Here is an 11,637-nt window from a genome sequence, read left to right as displayed (position 1 = left end):
CCAGGCGCTGCCAGGGAGGAGGCCACGACCAGAGGCCGAGAACACTGGGGCCGTGAGGGCTGGGAAGGGCCGGAGCTGTGAGGAACGGGGCAGGGACACCCGGGAACGCTGAGGGCGGGCCCCGCGAGGACAGAAGCCGTTAGAGCTCCCCCGTGACGGCCCCTGGGCCCTCTAAAGCACAGCCCGGCCCAGCGCAGCCCTGTGACGGTGCCCGAACGCCTCGGGCACATCCCGGCTCTCCAGGCCCGGCCCGGCCCTTCCTCTTCCTCCTCCTCCCCCCTCAGCCGCCGCCCGGAAGTGGCGGGCGCCCCCCCGCGGCGCGTCACCGCCCCGCCCTTCCTGCCCCCCCGCTCGCCCGGCGCTGCCGCGCGCGCCCCCCGGCGGCGGGCGGCGGCGGTGCGGGCGGTGCCGGCGGCGCTCGGTCCGCGGAGCCGCGATGAGCCCGGGCGGGACCCGCGCCCGCAGCCGCACCGGGACCCGCGCCCCGCACCGGCACCGCCGCTCCGGCATGAGGCTGCGCCCGCACTAGGAGCCGAGTCCCCCCGGGGCGCCATCCGCCACCTCCCCTCCCCCTCCCGCGGAGGATGGCGGCGGCGGCCGCCCCGACCCAGCTGGAAGCCGGTGGGTATCGCTGGCGGCGGGGGCTGCGCTCCGCACCCCCTCCGTTCTAACCGTGTCTAACCCGCTCTCCCCCGCCTCTCCGCAGAGCTCTACTACCTGATCGCACGGTTCCTGCAGTCCGGACCCTGCAAGAAATCCGCCCAGGTGAGCGCGGAGCCGGCGCTCCGGCCGGGCCGGGCGGGCGGCAGACGGGACGGGACGGGACTGGACGGGACGGGGCGGCGGAGCCGCTGCGCTGCGGTCGCTGGACTCACGTCCTTTGTGTGTGTGTGTCTGTGTGTCCCTCTGTCCCCAGGTACTGGTGGAGGAGCTGGAGGAGCACCAGGTGAGGCGCCTGCCCCGGCGGGACGGGGGAAGCCCTCGGGACGGCGGGGTCGGCGTTTGCCCTGCCCCGTCTAACCCAGCCCATCTCCGCCCGGGACACCCGGCGGGAGCGCGGCTGCCCCGCGGCGGGGCCGGGGGCAGCGGCCGGGGGGCTCCATCCCGGGGGGCGCGGGCGGGCACCGAGGGGGGCTCCCCGGGGAGGGCTCGCTCGGGCTCTGACGGCCGCCCCCGTCCCCGTGTCCCTCCCGCAGCTCATTCCGCGGCGTCTGGACTGGCAGGGCAAGGAGCACCGCCGGAGCTTCGAGGACCTGGTGAGACAAGTTTCACTCTTGACTTTTCCGACAACTTCCCTCCGCCCCCCGCGCCGCCGCCGCCGCACCGGGCGCCGCGTCCCCCCCCCCGCCCCGTGTGTGTGTCCCCCCCACTAGGGCTGCGGGCTGCGCCCCGCCGAGGCCGCGGCGGGCCGCGGGGTGCGGAGCGGAGGGGCGGGTGGGGAGCGGTGGCGCGGCAGGGCCGGGGGCTGCCGGTGAGACCCCCGTGGGCCGCCCGGTGGCACCGGCGGAGCGGCCGCGCCGCGCTATTGTGGGGCCGGGGGTTATCCGAGGGCACGCACCGGGGCCCGGCGCGGCCAATGGCGCTGCGCCTTACAACGCGGGGAGCGGTGCGCGGCGATGTGAGGCGGCCCCTGATTGGCTGCGGCGGCGCCGCGGCGGAGCCGGCGGGGCGGGGGGCGCGGGGCGCGGGTCCCCCCCGGTCCCCCCGCGCCATCGCCGCCGCCTCGCCCGCGCCCCCGGGGCTGCCCCGCTCCGGGCCGGGCTCGGCCGCGCTGCCGTGGCCCGGCTGGGGGGGACATGCCGGACGTGCCGCCGGGCCCGGCGCTGCCGGGCTGGGTCAGGGATTCCCGGCCTGCGGCGGCCTGCGCGAAACCCGCCCCTCTCCGCGGCGTCTGGGCCTGCTGTCAAGCAGGAAAGGAGGGGTTAGGAAGTGTGGTGTTGTGGCTGTTAAATGCCGGTGAAATTCACCGACTGGCTGCTTTTGCTGAGTGCTGAACCCTTGAATGTGTGTCATTGAGGAAGGTCAGTCCCTCCGCAAGGCCGTGGCTGGGGGGTGGCCCTTGGCCCCGCACCCCGAGATGTGTCTGTGTGAAAGTGACAGAACTGAAGCTGTTCCAGTCCTTTTCCAAAGGGTCCAGGTAGCCTTGCTTTCATTTCTGGGAGCTCTGGGCAGTGACGTGTGGCGCTGATGTAGCACTCTGCAGTGGGACGGCTGTAAACTTCCCCATAGCGTTTATAGCCCTGGTACCTGTGCCCAGCGCTGGCACTCACCTGCCAGGAATGGGAAGCACGTCCTGGCCTCTCCCGCTCCCATGGAGCAACAGTGACGGGGGATTTTGCCATGGCTGTTGCTCAAACTCCTCTGCATCTGGCTCGGGAGCTGGTTTCCCACTTTAGCAATATTGTAGGAGCTCAGGTGTGGGCAGAACTCCTTGTGCCCAGAGCAGACCTTTGGACCAGCTGCCTTTCCCTTTCTAAAGCCTATGCAGAATTTCAGGTGGAAGCTGGGCTTCCTCACACCTCTTGTGGATAATTCTGGGACTGTAAATCGAGTGAGCAGACATAAAATAAGTTCTGCATTCAATAGATTTTGGTGCTCTATGGTCTTCCTAGAGAATCTGAAATCTAACTGTGGACTGTCTCAGGTTTAGCGTGGTACTGCACCCAATATCCAGGAGGAATATTAGTGCCAGTGTGCAGTCTGGTGTCAGAGTGGTTTTGCATATCACTTTGATTGACATACAATTTTTTTTTCCTTTCATTCTCTGTAGCACATATATAAAAGCCTTAAAACCTTAAAATATTTTTTTAAATATGTGTGTAAACATGTACTTTTCTTTAACATTTCAGAAACAAGAGAAAAACCATTTTGAAGTGAGTTTTGGAGTTAATGGGAAATTTCTTATTTCTGTATAAACTCATATAATAATTAAATTTAAGATTTTTTTTTCCTGTGTCTTAAACTAATCAGCACTAACCCATGCTTTTAGTTTGCCCATTTATCTAGTATTATTTGACTGTTTCTCATGGTTTACAGTAAGCACCAGGATTATAAATGAATCATTACAGGTTAATGCCAGGTGGGATGAGCTGAGTTTCTGTCTGAATCCTCAGAGTGTTAAGGATATTGAAGAAAGACCTTTTCTCCCTCATTGCTTAGGGTTTGCTGTGTTTGGAATTTGGACTTTTGGCTGCATATGATTGTTTATTAACCTGAGCTCCTCGACTTCAGGGGTGGTTGGATGTCTGAATGCCATGTTCAGAACAGAGCCAGGGTTATGAAGGACACAAAGCACTCCAACCTTCTTTTTAATTATCTCAGGCACATAATGAACCAAAGTTAAATTGGAGATGCCAGCAGTTGGAGGTAAAGGGGCTTTTTCAACCCATTTCTGCTTTTTACAGCCAGAAACCCAAAATCGTTTACAATCTGAGCTGTGTGGTGCAGCTACTCTGGTCAGGCAGGTAATTGAATTTGTGAGAGTTTACAACCCAGAGAAGTCTGATTTGTTTGTGTGCCCAGTATTCAGACAGAGTATTTCTTGTTCTGTTGTTTCAGCTTTGTTTTCCATCCTCAGTGTGGCTGTCCAGGTTCTGAGTGGTGTTTTTCAGAAAATGTGCCAATACTGTGAGCACTGAGTATGCTGTTACTGCTCCTGGGCTTTCGGAGTGATAAAGATGGAGCAGCCCAATGGCCACTGGATGGTTTTTATCTGGGGAATGTTTACTCCCACTTCACTCGAGTTTTTAGGCAAGAATCTGAAAGCTCACTGAGATTCCTTTGTTCCTTTTTTTTTTTTTTTAAATAAACTTAATCTTTTACTTTAAATATCAGGTATCACAGGGCAGACGAGTAATTTAAGACACGCTAATAAGAATTGTACCTATGGAGCAGAACCACACAGAATGCAAGTTTATGTTCCCTTTGTTTTTCCTGTGTATTTTCACGTTGGAACACTTTTTTGCCTGCAGCATGTGGCTGTGCCTGTCTAGGTAATCACAGAGTCACAGAGTGCCCTGAGCTGGAAGGGACACACAGGACCATCAGTGCAGCTCCTGCCCCGCACAGACACCCCAAAATCACACTCTGTGAGTGTTGTCTGAACCCTCCTGGAGCTCTGGGAGCCTTGAGGCTGTGACCATTCCCGGGGGAGCCTTTCAGTGCCAAAACACCCTCTAAGGGAAGAACCTTTCCCTGATCTCCACCTCAATGTCCCTGACACAGCTCCAGCCATTTCCTGGGTCCTGTTCCCTCTCTCAGGGGGAGAGATTGGAGCTGCCCCTCAGGAGGAGCTGCAGCCCCCGATGACTCCCCTCAGTTCCCTCATCTCCAGGCTCAGTTCTCCAGGTGTACTCCACAATGGTTTTACTTTCTCACTGATGGTCTTGAGACACGTGTTTGTAAAGGGAAGGGTCTGTGAATCACAGAATCCCAGAATCCCAGACTGGTTTGGGTTGGGAGGGACCTTCAAGCCCGTCCCGTTCCACCCCCTGCCATGGGCAGGGACACTTTCCACTAAACCAGGTTGCTCCAAACCCCATCCAGCCCGGCCGTTTGAAGGTCTGAAGTGTGTCCAACTTGCAGGCAATTAGTGCTCTGGTTTTAAATGAGCCACAGCAGCTCAGTGTGGAGTCAGCTGCTCTACAGATGAGTCGAGCTGAACGACTCCGATTATCAGCACAGTCTCCAGTGACCTGCTGTTCCACATTATCTTTGTTTATTCCTGATAAAGGTGACTGGCTCTGCTCTGGTTTTAAGAACTTTCTGATGGGCTGAGTCTTCTGGCTCAGCCTGGTTTGGTCTTTGTGCTGAAAAACACGTAATTCCAGGCAAAACAGAAAATCAGCTGTTGTTGGAGAGTGGGGAGTTTGCATCCATGAGCGGCTGTGCTGGTATGGAACAGCTTATGGGATTTGGCTCCGAGTTCCTGCCTTGCCCATCTGCATTGATTTAAAACTAGCCCTGAGTCCGAGGTGCTGGTATTTATAGATCCTGCCAATCCCAGCATTAGCAGAGCAGAGATGTTACGGTTTTGTCACCTCAGGAAAATGTCATCTGTAGCATGGTTGTTCCAACCTGTTCTCTCTGGGGACCCCAGTGGGTAAAGGCTTTTTTAATTCCAGTCTATTTGCATATTGCTGGCATCTTGTGCAGGTCCAGTGTCTGAGCTTCCTTTTGCTGAGATTCCCTGTTTGATGTTGTCAGTAATTTCCTGCTTGCTCAGCTGCCTCGGCCTCTTGGCCTCCTCCACTGCTTTTTGATACAGTTGTCAATGGATTCTTAATTGATGGTTATTTTGGCAAATGAAGGAAGTGTTGGATGACTACCTGGAGGAGAAAAATCCAGTGCTGAGGCCCAGCTGGGCCTGCCCAGCAGGAATGGGGACAGAGCAGCCTCCCAAGGGCTGCGTCACTGCCACGTTCCAGTCTGCAGCTCCTGCCTCCAGTCCGTGCTTTGGGGAGATGTTCCACTGGGCTTCCCAAAAGAGATGGTTCCCAGAGCTCCCTGGTTCCCATCTCTGTCAAAACAGACATCTTACTTTAAGCAGTAATCACAAAGAGTCTTTTTTGGGTTGTTTGTTCCCTGCCTTGGAGGAGGAGTTGTCAGCAGCTGTAGAATCACAGACTCCTGATTTGGAAGGGACCCACAAGAATCATCAAATCCAGCCCCAGTCCCTGCACAGACACCCCAAAAATCCCACCCAGTGCCTGAGAGCATTGTCCAAACAGGGATCAGAGTCACACCAGAGGATTTGGTTTCAGGGATCCAGAAGCTGCTTGTCCCAGCTCATGGTCTCTGAGTGATGCTTCCAGCCACAGGACCTCGAACAGGTTCAGGGGTTGAATTTCTCCCAGCCCTGACGTGACTTCACTAATAGTTCTTTCCTTGTGCTTATCACTGGAGCAGCTTATCTCAGCCTGGCTCAAGCAGTCAGGACTGGGAGAGTTTTTTAAAAAGGATAGATTGGCTTCACTTAATCTTTCACTTTTTAGATCCCTTGTACCTGTGTGGTTACTGTGTCAGAGAACTCATCTGGTACTATTGCATTCTTGTGCTCTCATATTTTAACTTTTATAGGATTTTTCACATCCTAAGGCAACAAACCATATTTTCTTTATGATTTATCCCAAGATGCAGCATTTGTTCTCACTTAGCACATTTTCAGCTCTGCATTATTTTAACATGCATGGTTTGGGCCTGTATTACTCATCTCTATTTTTTTTCCAGTTTTCTGATTATTTTCTAAAATATTTTCTAATTATATTTCAAAATATTTTCTAATATATTTGAGGAGCTGATAATATATTTGCTGCTGTTTCATTTTGCCACGTGGGATTTGGACAAGCACACACTAAGAGGTGTAGCTGTACCTTTGCCTTTTTCCACCCTTCTTTTAAGGAAAATCTGATCTGGGAAATGTTAATTTTTTCAGCTGGATGTTTGCAGCTTTCATGTTCTAGAAAAATACTTAAAACCCATTTACAACTCTCTCAGAGGTGAAAAGAAGGATTTTTGATTCAAGTTCTTCTGGGAACCTGAAAATAGAATTGCTTGTTTAGCTCTGGGCTGTGATTTAAGCATTTTTTTCTGGAAGTTATTATGGAAAAAAGTCACCAGGAGAATTTGCTGCTCTTGCTGCCTGCCTATGGAGCTGTTTGTTAGTAACAGCAGTGCTAATATTCAGATTAAGGGCTGCTTATTTGGGGCTGTTGTGGGTTGTAGGAACAAGGAAATGTGCAGGGAAAGAAGTGAGATCAGGGAATTCTGTCAGGCCCCACCTGTGTCAGTGTTTGCTCTTTACTGTTCCAGATAAAACTGTGCCTTCATCTTTGAGCCACCAAGTCCTTTTCCATTTTGGAGGTAGTCAGGAATGCTTGTGGATCACCTTGGGCTCTGTCTGTGCAGTGGGATATTTGCTGCCAGGCTTAATTCAGCACCTTCCTAGGCATGGAATGAGGTGAAACTCCCAAACCAGCTCCAGGGTGAACAGGGGAGTGTTTGCTGTGCCACACTGGGAAAATGGTTTGGATTTTTTACATTTCCAGTGAGAATGGTATGGTTTGGGGGTTTTTGGTGCTCTGGAAGTAAAACTTCAGAGCTTCTAGGTTGGTCTTTTTGATATTTTAACCTTAAGGCTGATACATCACTGTTGGCCGTTGGTGACTGAGGGGCTTGTTGCTGGTTATCAGAGATGGAAATAAGAATTTCATATTCAGATTTTGCTTAAATGCAGATTCTCCCTCCAGAACTTCCCTTTCAGAAATCTTACACGCTGAAGGGAGGCTGCTGCAGCATTGTAAATTTGTAGCATAAACACATTTACAGTGTTTCAGGAATGACTCAGAATGAGAGGCAAACACCAAAGTTTGGATAATCCTTTTCTCTCATTTCAACTTCTTTTGTATCCCATCATTTACAGTGAGAGACAATTCATGTTCATACACTGTACTTCACTGGTTGTACCACTGGGAACGTGCTGATACAGTTTCAGAACTCTGATTTTAGGGAAAAAAGCTAAAATGTCTGGAGAACCCTGTCAGTGCAGGAGAGCATTCACAGGGTCATTGCTTGATGCTCACTCACAGGATGGAAAGTCTTGGAATGAGAACATGGTAATGCACTCAGGAGGCTTCTCATTCCTGCACTGAAAAAATGATGAATCTGGATCCTTAGAATCATCATGATTGATGAGATGATCCTTTAACCAGCAGTGACTGAGAGATGAGTAGAGGGAGGAACCTGTCTCTCCTCCAAGAGTTCCATTCACATTGGAAGAGTTTTTAGTCATATTCAATTAACTGGTTTTAGTCATATTTAATTAACTGTTTTTAGTCATATTTAATTAACTGGTAATTTGTATATTTAATTAGATATATTTCCCTTTTTGGTTAAAATCTGAATTATGGAACAGTCTTGATCCATCTCATGGTGCAGGTGGTGACAGTATCCAGCCCTGCCTGGCTGTGCTGGGTCCTGTAGCTCCACTGCTGTTGCCCAATTAGAATAAAAAAATTCCCAACGACGTGTGCTAATAATCTGTTTGATGACACAGTTGAGTGAACAATGTCTTGGCAGCAGGGCTGAGGGAATTACAGACCTTTTCCTCCTTCCTGATGCCTGACACTCCCTCCCTCTGGTGTGCTGGGGCAGGAGCTGGGCACATCCCTGGCACCTGGGAAGGCAGGAGCTGATCCATGGGCAGAGGTGGATGGAGCTGTGTGTGCTGTGTCAGAGGAGCTCTGATGGGCAGAGCTTTTCCTGCCAGTTTGTAAATATGGGAGTCAGGCAGTGCAGGACATTCTGGATAATGAGGCACAATTTGTTTGTTGTTTGAACAGACTGTCAGAAAAACTGTTGTCGCTCAGTCTCTGTCCAAAGGGAAAAATAAAGGATGTTCTCCCAACATGACAAAATCTTTAAGACATGTGGGTCTTAAAGATACCTACTCCCAGGAGCAGGAGTAGGAGTGGAGACTGAATATTGATTTTAGGGATTTTAGGTGATTTTTAAGGTTTTTATTCTTTTACACATGTGCTTCATACAGTGATGTCAATGCAAGGGTGTTTCAGTTAAGCAAAAGATGGGAAGAGAATGAACTGAAAGGTAAAAAAGGCTTAAAAAAAAGTTGTTTGAGCAGAGCACTGCACTGGGGATTTTTGTTTCTTTTTAAGGGACACCCTAAATTTACAATTAAGCTGTTACAGCCTGAAATTTCTGGTGTGGCTTTTGCAACACTCCACATCACTTTAAAAAGCAGTATAATTAATGTTGAGGGGATTTTCAGGGGGTTTAGGCTTGGTTGCAGTAACTTTGCACTTAAATACGAAGCAAAGTGCTACCAGTAGAAGGAAAAATAAAGCATTTTTTCAAATGCCTGTGTTGTTTGTGTGTTTAGGTGGCTGTCAATGCACACATCCCCCCAGATTATCTTCTTAGGATCTGTGAGAGGCTTGGACCCCTCTTGGACAAGGAGATCCCCCAGAGTGTGCTGGGGGTGCAGACTTTGCTGGGTGTCGGGCGCCAGTCTCTCCTGAGGGCAGCAAAAGGTGAGAATCTCAATTTATCTGGGCTTGAATTCTGTTTTAATGATTAACCCCCTTTTGTTGCCATTCCTGTTGGGATATCTGTGTATTTGCATTTGCCCTCCTTTGTCTCCTGTGCTTGCCAGCTTTTTCTTCCTAAAATGCAGTTGTTGCTGGCTCTGTTGGATGTATTTTCTTGGGTTGAAAATGCCATTTTAAGCAATTCTTGCCTACAGTTGCCTGATATTATTACTTCCTCTGCCTCCTTCCCCAGTGTGTTGGTGTTTGTGTAAATGATGTGAATGGGATTAGGGGTTTGATGCATCTGAAAAATGCCATTTTTTCCATATACATTTACACATATCTGTGTCTAAAATCACTGAGCTGGGTTATTTTTCAGCCTGGCTTTTTCCATTCTTTGACTCTCTGCCTGTGCAGACACAGGACAGGGTGGTGGCGTTTGGGGCAGCATTTAGGGAGTAGCAGAAGGCCAGGCTGATTCTTCAGTGACAATTCCTGCTTCAAGTTAATTTAAAAGCCCCCATTCCTTTCATAAAGAGAGCACCAATCTTTTTCCCTTTGAAAAACTCTCTCTGCTTGAGAGAATGATCCTGAGAGCAGTTTTGTGTTAGAACTAAAGAGATCTGAGAGCCATTTGCTATTGAAGTGATTCCTCCTTTCCCTCCTCACTCCATGCCCCTGCCACTTCCTCCCTGCAGGAGCCAGAACTTCCTTGATCCTCTGATGTGCTGATTCAGAGAGCTGGGATGTTGGAAAATTTTGTTGTAGTGAATTAATTGAGCTGGTGGAAAAGGATCACAGGGCTGGAGGTGACACAGGAGGAGGAGCATCATCCTGGGAGGGGAGGAGGGATGGCAGAGCAGGACCTTCCTGTTTTGGTGGCAATTGAGCACTTAATTCCCTGCATCCTGTGAAGTCACACCGTGATGCTGACGAGCATCTGCTGATCCATTGGGTATCTCCTGGAGGGATGAGCTGTTCCCAAACACATTGCCCTGCAGAGTTTTGGGACTGAGTGTTGTTTTGCCTCTGCTTTGCTGTTATTAATTGCAGAAATTCAGGTTTGCAGAGAAACATTCCTTCCCTTCACACTCAGTTTGCAGCTTAGAAGCAAACAGCAGCAAAATGTAAAGAGAAAATAAACATTTTTCTGCAGGGGAACAGAAGGGTTTAGGTGGATGGATCTATTTTAGGAAGTCTGAGTGCTGTTTTTAATGAGTATCATTTAATACTCTGTGCAGCAGTTTGGGGTTTAATCAGAAGGTGCTCTCAGGAGCCTCTGAGTCACCTCAGCTTGTGCACTTTGTGTTCAGAGACCTACACGGTGCAACACAGATCCACCAACCTGCAGCACTGTCCTTCTGTTTCAGCACTTACTCACCGTGGAAGCTCATTTCTCTCCCTCCAGATGGCCAGAAATGGAAGAAATCCAGGTCTAATTTCTGAGGCACTTTGAACAGTCTCAGAAAAATCACTATTGTTCTAGAGAGGAGCCTCTCTGAGGCCAGTTGGCAGCAGCAGGCTGGAGAGTCTTTAAAGAGAACAGTCTTCACTTAAAAACAATGATTTTTTTGGGGGGGTGGGGTGCAGAGGAAAATCTGAAAGGAGGGCACATTGCCACATATTGCAGGAAAACAGATTTATTGGAAAAAACCCTCACTTCTCGCACTTTTAGGCAGCAAAATGTGAAATCTCAAATGTGCAGTTCCTAAGCAGAGGTGCTTTGAGTGTCAGCATTGCAGAAGGAAAACATGGCAGAGTTCAGCTGGGCCTCAGTATAAAGTGCACCCACTTTTAAATTCACTTTTTCTCTCCATGGATTTAGAGCCAATAATCATCCAAATTAAGCAAAAATAAGTTGAAACCATTTACAGTGACACTGCTGGGGAACTGGAAATGAGAGTGGCAGTCTTTAAATGAGGAATCGGACAAAGTGTTCAATCAGACAGATTTTATTCTGGGCTGGTGGGAGTGGTGCTTGATCTCTTGACTGTTTAATGTATTGATTATTTCTTGTCCCTTGTCACTGTTGCTGGTGCAGACTTCAGACACACGCTATGGAAAGGATCTGCATTTGCAGCTCTGCACAGGGGCCGACCCCCCGAACTCCCGGTGAACTACGGGAAACCACCAAACGTGGGTGAGTCTGCGAGTCCATAAAAGTTCCTTTTCTCCTCTCTGTATTTATTCCTGCCCCACAGAAAGTGCCTCTCACTGTCTAAAATGCTACTCTGGGTTTGCAATAACGTTTTCTCTGACATTTCATAATGAATTAATCTAAAATAGGTCTCTCCCTGACAATAGGACCATTTTTGTGTTATTCCGGCTTGGATTTTCCACAGTGTGTGTAGCCATGTTTTGCATGGTTTTTTGGAGGGCAATGGGCTGGAGTATTTTTTTGTGATATGCCTCCATAATATGTACATGTGGTTGTAAGATTGGATGGGCATGGTCACAGGAGCATGGGATCCTGGAGTCATCATGGAATCCTGGCCAGAGCAAAGCGTCTGGCTCCCAGGGAACTTCTTTGACTCAAGAATTCCTTTCAGTTGGATTATGACAGAAAACAGACTGCTTGCAACATCCCTCTCCA

At 50.2% G+C, this 11,637-nt stretch overlaps 1 protein-coding gene across 1 annotated transcript in view; it reads left to right on the top strand.

Moving 5' to 3' along the window:
• Window positions 1-523: 523 nt before the first annotated feature.
• The window catches only part of BRWD3 (bromodomain and WD repeat domain containing 3), a 46,034-nt gene continuing 34,920 nt past the window's right edge, over window positions 524-11,637 (top strand). Inside the window, exons 1-6 of the mRNA XM_054289561.1 lie at window positions 524-621; window positions 707-765; window positions 917-946; window positions 1,197-1,256; window positions 8,897-9,047; window positions 11,086-11,184. Coding sequence (XP_054145536.1) covers window positions 585-621; window positions 707-765; window positions 917-946; window positions 1,197-1,256; window positions 8,897-9,047; window positions 11,086-11,184 — 436 coding nt within the window. The 5' untranslated portion in view covers window positions 524-584. The remainder of the gene's footprint in view (window positions 622-706; window positions 766-916; window positions 947-1,196; window positions 1,257-8,896; window positions 9,048-11,085; window positions 11,185-11,637) is intronic.

This window comes from Melozone crissalis, unplaced genomic scaffold (genome assembly GCF_028551555.1).
Source record: "Melozone crissalis strain CALT ecotype California unplaced genomic scaffold, PUWL_Pcris_2 ptg000068l_1, whole genome shotgun sequence".
NCBI lineage: Eukaryota > Metazoa > Chordata > Aves > Passeriformes > Passerellidae > Melozone > Melozone crissalis.
This window is presented reverse-complemented; position numbering and strand designations above follow the sequence as displayed.